Source organism: Hordeum vulgare, chromosome 5H, assembly GCF_904849725.1.
Source record: "Hordeum vulgare subsp. vulgare chromosome 5H, MorexV3_pseudomolecules_assembly, whole genome shotgun sequence".
Lineage (NCBI taxonomy): Eukaryota > Viridiplantae > Streptophyta > Magnoliopsida > Poales > Poaceae > Hordeum > Hordeum vulgare.
The window spans coordinates 552,764,608-552,776,011 of record NC_058522.1 but is presented as its reverse complement, the minus strand read 5'-3'; the positions used below and the strand labels follow the sequence as shown (position 1 = coordinate 552,776,011).

Sequence of the window (11,404 nt, the reverse complement as noted above, 5' to 3'; positions counted from 1 at the left end):
TTTTGAAACAGGTGCCCCGTTGCAAGAACGAGAGTGAGTTACGAAAACGTTTGTGAGCCATCCAATCAGAAAAATATCTAACAGTAGGCAGTCAATGTGTGTCGCTGAACGGTAGGGTTTCCCTAAAGAATTATTTTAGGTTATTTCTGTAAAGAATTTTTTTTCAAGCAATTTCCGTAAAGATTCTTTTTTTTTAGGGAAATTTCCGTAAAGAAATGTGTGTACCTCGATTTTTTTAAGAGGCTGGATGTAAATGGGCTTGTTTCGCAACTCATGGTAACTGGGCTCAGCTGGGCCTTGATGTGGAAGCCTTTCAGGCCTATGCGCAAGGAGGCAGAGGCTGGGCTACTCGTCGTCGTCCCCTTCCTGCCGCCGCCGCCCATGGCTCTCCGCCGCGCCATCGGATCCCTCGTCGTACGCTCCCAGGCCTACTACCTCCGCCTCGCCTCCCCCTCGCCTCCGCCGTCCTTCAGCCGCCCGATCATCCCGTGCCGGTCCTTCGCCGCGCCGCCTCAGCACGTACGCCCCCTCCCTCTAATGCGCAAGCTTTCCTCTTCTTACCATCCCTGTGTCTTGTGCTCGAAAGGTCAAGAAGGTTACCAAGGACGATGCCGACGACGCCAGTCCCCGGATCAACAACGACATCATCGCTCCCTTCCTCAGGCTCGTCGCCGATGAAGGTAGGGAATGGGCCATGCACTCACTCACTCACTCACAAGAGTCACAACTCCCCTTCTCCCATTCTCCGTTCACCATTCAGATGATGGACATGGTTTGTTTCAGTTTTGCAGGGCATAGCGTTGTCCCCAGGCATGAGGCTCTTCAGATCGCTGCCAGGATGGGCTTGGACTTGGTTGAGGTACACAGAAAAACAGATCCTCCTGTTTACAAGATCATGGACTTTCACAAAGAGAAGTATAACAAAGATGTCAAGGAGAAAGAACGCTTAAAAACCAAGGTATGTATGATAAATCCTCGGTGAATCAGTCGTCCCATCAACATTGTGGTCGACTTGAAATGTTTAGAAAGGAGCCGTGTTCGTAATTATGTTGTATCATTGGATTGTGAACTAACAGTTCCTTGGGCCGTGTTAAGAAAACCGATTGTTAGATACAGTCAATCTCAGCTACAGAAACTGGTGATAATATTTTTTTAAAGGCACAAATAACTCTTTGATTTCTAAAAAAACAACGACATCTGGTTAAGAGCTGTAGACATCTTATGTTCTTATTAGTCGAATACATGAAAGATGTTCTTTGTAGGGGCATTTGGTACTGCCGACTCTTTGCTTGTTGGAGTATTATGTACTGATTGTCTAATTCCAGTAAGATTTTACAGTTGTTTCATAAAAAAAATATGATGATTTCGATTAACTGCTTGGTCCAAACTAGAAATCTGTAAGTGCTTTTGAAAAGTGATGCAATGCTAAATGTAGCCTTAAGAGTTAAGAACCGAGCAAGGGAAAATAATGTTAATCATTTATTGCTCCTTCCTCTGCATAAATCATAATAATGACACCTTCAATGTTCTGCAGTCTGCTATTGTCTTGCGCGGTGGAGATAATAAAGAAGTGCGGTTTAAGGCGAAAACAGTAAGTTTACCTGATTGTTGTAGTTCTTTTGTTAACTGCAGACTATCATCTTTCATGATTTTTTATTCTTATAAGGAATAATTTTGAAATGAAAACAGTATTATTTTATTACTTATTCTATTTTGGTCATTGTTGCTGTCTGGCAGTAATAGTGAATATTCTATTTCTTTCATAACTTGTTTGTTCAGATGTGAATGCATGCTTGATTGCCATCTTTAGCTGGAATAATAGCTTGATTGTACTGCTACATGTTTTTTTGCTGTTTGTTTGGACCGTAGTTGAGCTCACTCATTGATCTTCTGTCACATAAGGTTGTCGAGGAACATAAATTATTGTTTCCAGGAAATTAAAGACTTGAAGGTGAAAGCAGATGCAATTACCAGGCTAATGGAGCATGGTTACAGGGTGAAGGTAAGAGAGCTCACATATTTTTTAGTTCTTACTCCCTCCGTTCCTAAATATTAGTCTTTTTATAGATTTCGCTACGAACTACATATGGATGTGTATAGACATATTTTAGAGTGTAGATTCATTCATTTTGCTTCATATGTACTAGTTCGTAGTGAAATCTTTAAAAAGACTTAAATCTAGGAACGAAGGAAGTATTTTGTATGCTTTTGCAAATATTTGGTGAAAACCCAAGGAACTGTATCACATGGAATTGTCAATAAGCGTTATTTTGTATTATTTTTTCTGTTTAACCATTATTTTATAATAATTTTTACTTGGCAATCCCCAAGGAAACTTTATAACTGTAGAAGGGGAAACCAGATAGTGTGAAATCTGAAATGATTAGGGGGCTTTTGGGGAAGCTAACTGTTGTGACTGGTAGGGGCGTAACATAGCTGAAGAGCAGTTTAAGCTAACTGCTGTGACTGGTAGGGGCGTAACATAGCTGAAGAGCAGTAAACTCTTAAGTACATTGATCTCCATGTATCAATGATTGACATCACAGAAGATGATCTGGGCTACGAGTGTGTGTGGAGTTTAGTTTAGTTTGGTGTTCTTTTTTTGCGGAGTCTTACGTCATATGTTGAGTCTAGATTGATCCCTTACTGGAGTTGTGTTGGCCATCATGTTGATTTTATAACTGGATCTTGATGATATGGCTTGTACGCGACATCAGCATGTGTGTAGTCTCTTTCTGTATTACCTATATAACGGTAATGGGCATGAAATCTATCATCTATCCCTACTAATAAAGCACCTATTGCTTCTGTGGTACGTCATTACAATTGCCTTCAAAATTGTCTAATATTACCCACCAATGCCACCTATAAGTTATAAAAAACGTTTTGCAGGGAATCCTCACATGGGTCGGCCCAAGCATAGGGACCGGCTATACTACGCTCTGCTCGCTGGAAAATAAACAGCACGCCCATGGGCGGGGGCCTGTTTTTTAGTTTTTTAATGATTATTTATCTGTTCCTTTTTATTTTTTCTAATTCAAATAAACAAAAGAATTCGAAATTCGAAAATTATATTTACATAAATGTTTGATAAAACATTAAATGTTTGATAAAACATAAAATGTTTGCGAATTCAAAAAATGTTCAGGATTTTTGTAAAAAAAATTGCATATTAAAAACATCGTAATTTTGGAGAAAACATTCGTGAATCAAAAAAGTCCATCATTTTGAGCAATTTCTTTAATGCAATTAAAAAAATGTTTGATAATTCAAAAAATGAATTATTCGCCAATTCACAAGAAAATACTTGAAAGCAGTTCGTAATATAAAATATTGTTTGGAATTTTAAAAAATGTTTATAAATATTAAAAAATGTTATCGGTTCTAAAAATGTTTCCACATTTGTAAAAATGTTTACGAATGATCGAATGTATGCAGTTCAACAGTAATGCTTCTGAGTCTTTCAGACTATATACTTGAGTGAATTTTGAAGAATTATTGTTAGGATGGATCGAAATATTATAGTATATTTTAAAAAATGTTTCTTGAAATTCAGAATAATTCTTTGAGTTACCAAGTTTTTTGACAACCATGATATTTAAAAAAAATATAAACATTGTTTCAACTTGTGAGTTGTGAATAAAATTAAAAGAAGAAATATTTTCTTGTATTTGTGAACAAAATTTCAAAATCATGCGATGAGATATGAACATAATGTGGTCATCGCTATTGAAGATGGTGGTTTTTTTTCTCCCGTTGCAACGCACGGGCTCTTTTGCTAGTAGTTTATTATTCAGGAGGAACTTTCTGTCTTCTCCTTGCCATAGGAGAAACCCAGCTGTCTCATATCTCCTTTGAGCAATAATTCTATCTGTTGGATCTAAACTGTGGATGGAGAATCACAGTAGCATGTTTTCCCTTTATCTTCACTTGAAGCAATAATTTCCTGACGGACTTTGTCTTTATTTCTACCCAAGATGACAATATTTATCAGTGTCTTTGAAACTGCTAACCAGTATGCATGTATCGGATACCAGCTTGAACTGGGTTTTTGTTTACAGCCTATTAAAACTTCATAGCTATATATCAGATTTGTGAATATTCACATGCATATGTTTATCTTTAATTCTCGGGCAGAAACTATGAGAAACTTAACGATGATCCTGTTTGGCAGTGCATGACAATGTCCGCAGGTACCGAAGCAGAAGATTTAGGCGGACCACTATCTCGGTTGTTAGGACTTGTGAGTACTTTGTTCTGTATCCTTCCCCCTTCCTCCGTAACTAATATAAAAAATGTAATTCAATCCAGTTTAAGAATTGCTCTCCACGAAAGTTCATCTTTTACTACAATTTCACTAATTGAACAGATACAAGATGTCTGTATTGTGGAAAGTGGGCCACATTTGGACTCCAAGCATGCATATGTTATTGTCAGGCATGTGAAGTTTGCAACCAAGAAAGGTGGAAAGAAAGCTAGCAAGGCCATGGAAGACGTGGGTAAAGGCACCCCCCGTAACACTGCCTCCGAATCACCAGCCGCTGCTACTAATAGTAGGGACGAGACAAGTGAACATGGTTTGGAATTTGAGGATGTTGACCGAACGCCCGCCTATCTGTCTCGTGAATCTTTGGCGCAAAAGGAAAGGTAAGAAAGAGGCTCTGGAGGAGGCAGCAACTGCGATAACATTGACAACATGAATGTTGGAGGAAACAGGATTAATCCCGGTCAGGGGGGATCACAATCTTCCAAACGTGGACTTGGTTCTAGGAGTGAAAATTCTCACATGGAAAAGCGAGAGAAGGCTAATGATCAGGATATGCCACCTGAGCAAGCCAACAGGTATGCCAGCTCTAGACAGCAGATGGGAGGCGACAGCCGAGGCAGACCCCTGCAGGACCCGAGAAGAAATCAAAATGAAGGCCGCCACCGGTTCAGCGACAATCAGAGGCCTTTGGAACAGCCTAGCCCGCCATCACCAAGGTTCAGCCAAGGGACATGATCACATGAACCCATGCATCCATGTAATGATGTGGTGTGTGTGTGTGTGTGTGCCAGCTCTTTTTGACAAAAAAAAAAGAGAAAAAAGAAGAAGCCAAGATTATTGAATCTGTCTGGCATGTGTTCAGTAACAAGTGTGGTTCATGGCACTCACTAATGTACTTACAGCGACGAACATGATGGTGGCATATTGTGCTCCATTTGGGTCACTACTTTGGGGCATCACATAAAAATGCAAGCAGTGAAGAATTCTATGCTAGACTGCAACCAGCAGGTAGAAGAGGAAGCTACATTCTCAACTCTGATTGGTTTGATATATGTGCATTGCCACGTAGACAACGCTGGCAAAATTAACTGTTAAAAGGGCAAATCACTGCACCGAGGGACCACAACCCTGGCTTCTATTCCCCTTACTCTCTTATTTCATCATTCACGTCTGATTTTTATCCCGCATGGAAACTAGATGGGGTTGGTTGGGTTGATGCTGCTTTACGAGAAGGGCAGAAGTTGCTTCCATGTCGTGCATCGGCGTAACATGTACTCCCTCTATACCGAAATACAAGAATGGCACAAATGAAACTAAATTGCAGCGAGATGACACACGGCAGATCAGTTGCACCAAAGTGGGACTGTCGGTTTGGACGGCTATTATGGGAGACCCATGACCTGACCTCTCGCTTATAGACGGGTCAGGCAAATCATAGAAGCTCTCCTAGGTCTCTGTTCCTAGGGAGCTATTTTTCAAAGCAGCCTAGGAGCTTACAACACCTACAAACCGGACCCCTCAACACCCCCAACCCGCCCAATTTTCGAGCAGATAGTCCGTTCGCTCCCTAGTCACAAAACTGCAACCAAACCGGTCACCTCACACTCAGCCCAAACGTTCGGAATGTCCGACACCTCTCATATCCAGTTCATATATAGGGAAAATATGAAGAAGTCCGGACACAACAAACATGTCGGATCCGATCTAGGGGACGTGTTACGCAGGAGATTTTTTTATGCTACATTATCACTATAACTATGACGGTAACTACCAAACTCACCAACAAGCTGGCTACTGAAAGAAGTGAAGAGTTGCACTAGTAAAAAACGAGGCTTTGGTCCTGATCAGATTAGAACATTAGTCCCGGTCGTATTACGAACCGGGACTTATGAAAGCATCAGTCTCGGTTCGAACGGCTAGGACACCGGCCGGACCTCGGCAGGCACCAGTCCTGATTCAACTTGGACCTTTAGTCCCGGTTCCATATAGCAACCAGAACTAAAAAGGGTTGCTTCCCTTTAGTCTCGTTTGGCTTCTAGTTCCGGGACTAAAGGGTAGGCCTTTAGTCCCGGTTTTAGACACAAACCGGGACTAAAGGGTAGGCCTCCAACCCTCCTCTCAAGAAGAAAAAAAGGAGCTCAATGGCGAGAGAGAAACTGCCACTAGTCCCCTTCCTCCCACACACACTCCGCTCGCTCCCTCCTCCCCCAGTCGAGGCGGCGTCGACGCCGCGACCCTCGCGAGCCCCCCTCTCCCCCCGCGCCCCCCGCCGCCAGCCTGCGCGCCGGTGCGCCCACAGACCCCCAGCCGCGCGCCATAGCCGCGGGGTCCGGATCTCGTCCCGCCGCGGTAGAACACCAGGCCGGCGGATTCACCCCTTCGCCTGATTCGCCGCCACCCTGTCCTCCTAGCCCCTTTTCCTCGCCGAGATTCCGACATTCGCTCAGGTACCGATGAATCTGCTCCCCCGCATCCATTTTCCTCCTCTCTTCCCCGCCCCCATACTTCCCGCTCAGATTCGCATGCCCGCTTCTCCCCAGATGGAAGCGGATCGGAGGACGCGTTTGGGTTCTGAAAGGATGACGCCATCCGCTTCATCTTCAGCGAGGATGTGGCCGACGACAACTCCAACTCCGTCGCCGCCTTCGACAGCTCACCCATGGAGCTCCGCGTCTTCTGGGAGGTCTTCTCCAGGCTGCTCGCGCAGGCAAAGGCCGCGGGGAGGCATTTCATGGTGGCCACGACTTCTTCTTACATTTCTTCATTACAGTGGGGAGGCCACTGATTACACTTCTTCATTATCACGGTTCAACAAATCAACATCTCCCCGGCTCCCGCTTCGCCGCGCAGCGGCCCACAGATGCGCCCCGGACACAGATACCTTTAGTCCATGTTCGTAACACAACCGAGACTAAAAGTTTTAGGCCTTTAGTCCCAATTAACCGGAACTAAAGGCACTCTAAAACCAAGACTAATGACCCTTTTTCTACTAGTGTTGATGACACAACAATTCTCGCAGCTAGGTTATACTTCCTCCGTTCCTAAATATAACTCGTTTTAGAGATTTCACTAAAAGATCACATACGGATGTATATAGACATACTTTAAAGTATAGATTCACTCATTTTATTTTGTATGTAGTCCATTAGTAAAAAATTTAAAAGACTTATATTTAAAAACGGAGGAAGTACTTCTCAGTCTGATATATTTCCAAGATGATTTGCCGAGTCAAAGTATTCCGAAGCAGCAGCACTCCGTCTCCAAGAAGAAGAGCCCCGAGAAATCTGGAGAGAGAAAGCCTAGCAACGCTTCTCATCTAATTCTGTTAAACCAATTAGATCAAAATTAGAGCCCATCTAATTAGGAGCATAAACCTTTAGGCCAATTAAACAAGGAGAGTGTGGCAACGTTTTGGACGCTAGTAAAGCCCTTCCTTCCCCACGGTTTGCTTCTTGTTTGCAAAAAAAGACATCCTAGTCTTCGAGCGAACCGATAAATGACTGTATTGGATGGTATAATGATCCGCACGGTTACAAATAGTTCAAAAGTATTTACAGTCGTAGTAGACAAACCCAGGCCTTCAAACGCTCACGGACGTGCGTGTCCGCCAACATTCATCGATCAAGCCTCAAATTTACTCATCTGCATCTGCATACCTTATACTAGAAATTTTATATCCATACAAAAGCACGGAAAGAAAATAATTCTACGTACTACGTAGATCAACTAGCCTAGTTCTCATCGGACGTGTCCACTATATTCATGCCCGGTGCCGGGTACATGGGTGGCAGCCGCAACTCTGGCTGCTCTGCCTACGCCTTCGCGTCGAGTTCGACGGAAAGAGCGTTAGTCACCGTCCACTCCTGCCAAATGAAGCGTCGGTTGGTTTTCACATAGGCCTCCTCCTGGATGAATTCTAGAATGGCCTACTGTTTCGTCATCTCGTCCGCTTGGACGACGACGAACACCGCCTCCATCTGCTCCATGCCGAAGCCTGGAGCCGGCGCCAACTCATGCTGTGGTTGCTCCGCCTCCTCGTCGTCCTTCGAACCTGCCACCTCTATCAGAGTCGGTTACTGCTCCTCTCCTTCCCTTCCTTCACCTGCTACAACTCCTCCTCCTCCGGCTCTGCCGAGTTCGGAGGCAGCCCGACAACGATGCGCGCGATGTGCCTCGTCCAGATCTCCTACTCGATCTGGTACCGACGTTCTGGAGTGAGCATATCGTAGGTGCTTATCTTCTTCCGGACCATGGCAAAGCTGGAGAGCATGGAAAGAGCGTCGAAACGGGAGAGAGGAGGTGGATGGGCTTGGGCTGGCGACATGGAGAGGGAGGAGGTGGATGGGCTAGGGTTGGGAGACATCGACCGACCAATATTTTCCGGATTTGGCCTTGGGCGAGCCGGACCGGTGCCACGCGCGTTCACGCCCCCCACCGGTGGAGACGTCTGTGGGACTGTCGGGTTTGCAGACAATTCCGCGTGAGACCCTGACATCACTCCGACGTGACGGACGCATCCATGCGTCCCATATCCGCTCGATTTTTGTGCTTGATATGAGGGATATCGGTCAACCCGAATGTCTGAGGCTCATTTGAGGATTGAATTTCCATGACCGGTCAGGGACCGGGCCGTTCGTCCGGACGTTTAAGACGGGTTTAGGCATCCGACTGTAGATGCTGTGAGGATCCTAGAACATATTCCCTCCGTGTGGAAATACTCGTCCTAGAAATAGATGTATCTAAACTTATTTTAATTATAGATACATTCATTTTATTTATTTTTAAGATAAGTATTTTCGAATGAAGGGAATATGTTTTTCCGTGCAAAGCTTCCACCAGCTCAAGGCAATTCATCATCAGATTCCAATATATTTTGAACCCTCATTCTTTTTTGAGAAACTTAACCCTCGTCATTTTGTCCGCGCAGCCGTATAAAACAGTAAAACACATTTTTAATTATAGATACATTTATTTTAAAATACTATGAGGATCTTAGAACAAACTCCCTCCGTCTAAAAATACTCGTTCTAGAAATGAATATATCTAGACTTATTTTAATTATAAATATATTTTATTTATTTATTTTTAAAATAAGTATTTCCGAATGAAGGAAGTATGTTTTTCCGGCGTGTAAAGCTTCCACCAGCTCAAGGCAATTCATCATCAGATTCCAATATATTTTGAACCCTCATTTTTTTTTGAGAAACTGAACCCTCGTTATTTTGTCGGCTCAGCCGTATAAAACACAGAGAACACCTTCCCCTTAGGACACACACACAATCCTGTCCGGCCCAGCCCAGCCCAGCAACTACGAGGCCGTCTACTCACCTTCTTTCTCCCCCCCACAAGCCTTAACACGGCTTCGCCGCCACCGCCGCCGCCATCTCCGTCGGATGCCTGAAGGTTCGATCCGCTCCCCCGTATCCTGCTTCAATTACCCTCTACTTTCCGCTAGGGATTAATGCGCTTTTCTTTCCCACCATCAGATTAGCACGCGGCGCCGCCGTCAAATCGATTCTTTCTTCCACGGCCCGCGGCCACGAGATGGGGGCATGCAAGACGGCGTCTACGTGTTCCCCGGATGAGGCTCAAGGTACACATGTGTTCAATATCTTGGGTTACAGCAAGCACAGGGGCATGGGCAGCAAACACGATTGCTACATAAGATCCAAGAGTTTCACTGTCGGCGGCCTCGACTGGGCCATCCGCTTCTACCCTGATGGTCTCGAAACGCAAGACCACATCTCAGTTTATCTCGAGCTTCTGAGCAAGAGGACTAAAGTACGGGCATCTTGCGACCTGAGGCTTGTCGATCAGTGCACCGGATTATCGTCTTCCGTGCATAAAACAGGGCCTAGGCTTTTCAGTTTCGATGATTCCACTCGGTTTGCTCCACAGTTCTCCGAGTTGAAAAAACGAAGCGAGATCGAGGGTGAGGGGTCAGTCTACCTTAGGGATGATCGCCTGACCATCGAATGCATGGTCACTGTTATGGAAAAGCCGCATGTTGCTGATACCAAACCATTCCCCAAGATCGACGTGCCGCCTTCTGACATGACTGCGGACGTTGGCAGGCTGCTGGAAGAAAAGGAGGGGTTTGATGTCACTTTCATTGTTGGAGGAGAGACCATTGAAGCGCATAGGTTTGTTCTTGCTATGCGGTCGCCTGTTCTGAAAGCAGAGCTCTATGGGCCGATGAGGGAGGCGAGGCCGGGGCAGTACATAACCATCGAGGACATGCAACCTGCCGTTTTCAAGGCCCTGCTCCATTTCATATATACAGACTCTTTGCCTAGAGACACGGATCTTGAGGGACATAAGGACACTGACATGGTCCAACTTTTGCTAGTGGCTGCAGATAAATATGCATTGGAGAGGCTCAAGCTGGTTTGCCAAAGCATCCTTTGTGAGGGTCTCAACGTGGACACCGTGGCAATGACATTGGCTTTAGCTGACCAACATAACTGCCACAAGCTTAAGGATGCTTGCCTTGAATTTATGGAAATCTCAGATGACATGGATGCTGTGGTGGCAACCCAAGGCTTCAAGGATCTCAAGGCGACCTGCCCATCTCTCATAGTGGACGCGTTGGAGAAGAGAAGAAAGTTTCGTAAAGCATGAGCAGCTACAATGGTAGAACTGCAAAATCATATAAACTGCTTGTAGGTATTTGAAAAATTTCTCGTACCCACTTGCCATAGGGATGGCAAGCTCAATGTTAGATGGATCTAAGGGTTAATTCTCAAGTGATATGAATGATGTGAAAGTTCTCTCAGATCAACCCAGATTTGTGTTCATCACATTGCTGATTTTATCAGGAGTGCTTCCCTGCAATCGTGTTACACTTGGTTTTAATCTTCTGACAAAAATTCCTTCTTGTGTGTGCAACCTTATTTGCGCATTTGACACCCGTATGGTCTACATTAGCATGAAATGCAATGATGGCCTCATCCATGTGAATGTAATAATATTAAAACGGCAAATTTGGGTTAAATTTCATTGATATAGTTGTAGATTACTTATTTTGATGCCCTGAAGCAGGATAAAATGATCTTCTGCTAGATTAGACAAGATATGTAAGATTGGGCAAACAGTGCCATGATTAGGATTACAACATTGAGCTCTTAAAGGAATATC

The 11,404-nt window shown here is 44.4% G+C and overlaps 1 protein-coding gene and 1 pseudogene across 1 annotated transcript; both read left to right on the top strand.

Annotated features, from left to right (window-relative positions):
* Nucleotides 1-385: 385 nt before the first annotated feature.
* On the top strand, nt 386-5,287 carry LOC123399011 (annotated as a pseudogene).
* Nucleotides 5,288-9,630: 4,343 nt separating this feature from the next.
* LOC123399009 (BTB/POZ and MATH domain-containing protein 1-like) lies at nt 9,631-11,101 on the top strand. The gene is made up of 2 exons (XM_045093445.1): nt 9,631-9,670; nt 9,754-11,101. Exon 2 carries the CDS (start codon nt 9,812-9,814, stop codon nt 10,886-10,888), a length of 1,077 nt encoding a protein of 358 aa, XP_044949380.1. The 5' UTR covers nt 9,631-9,670; nt 9,754-9,811; the 3' UTR covers nt 10,889-11,101.
* The last annotated feature ends 303 nt before the right edge of the window (nt 11,102-11,404 follow it).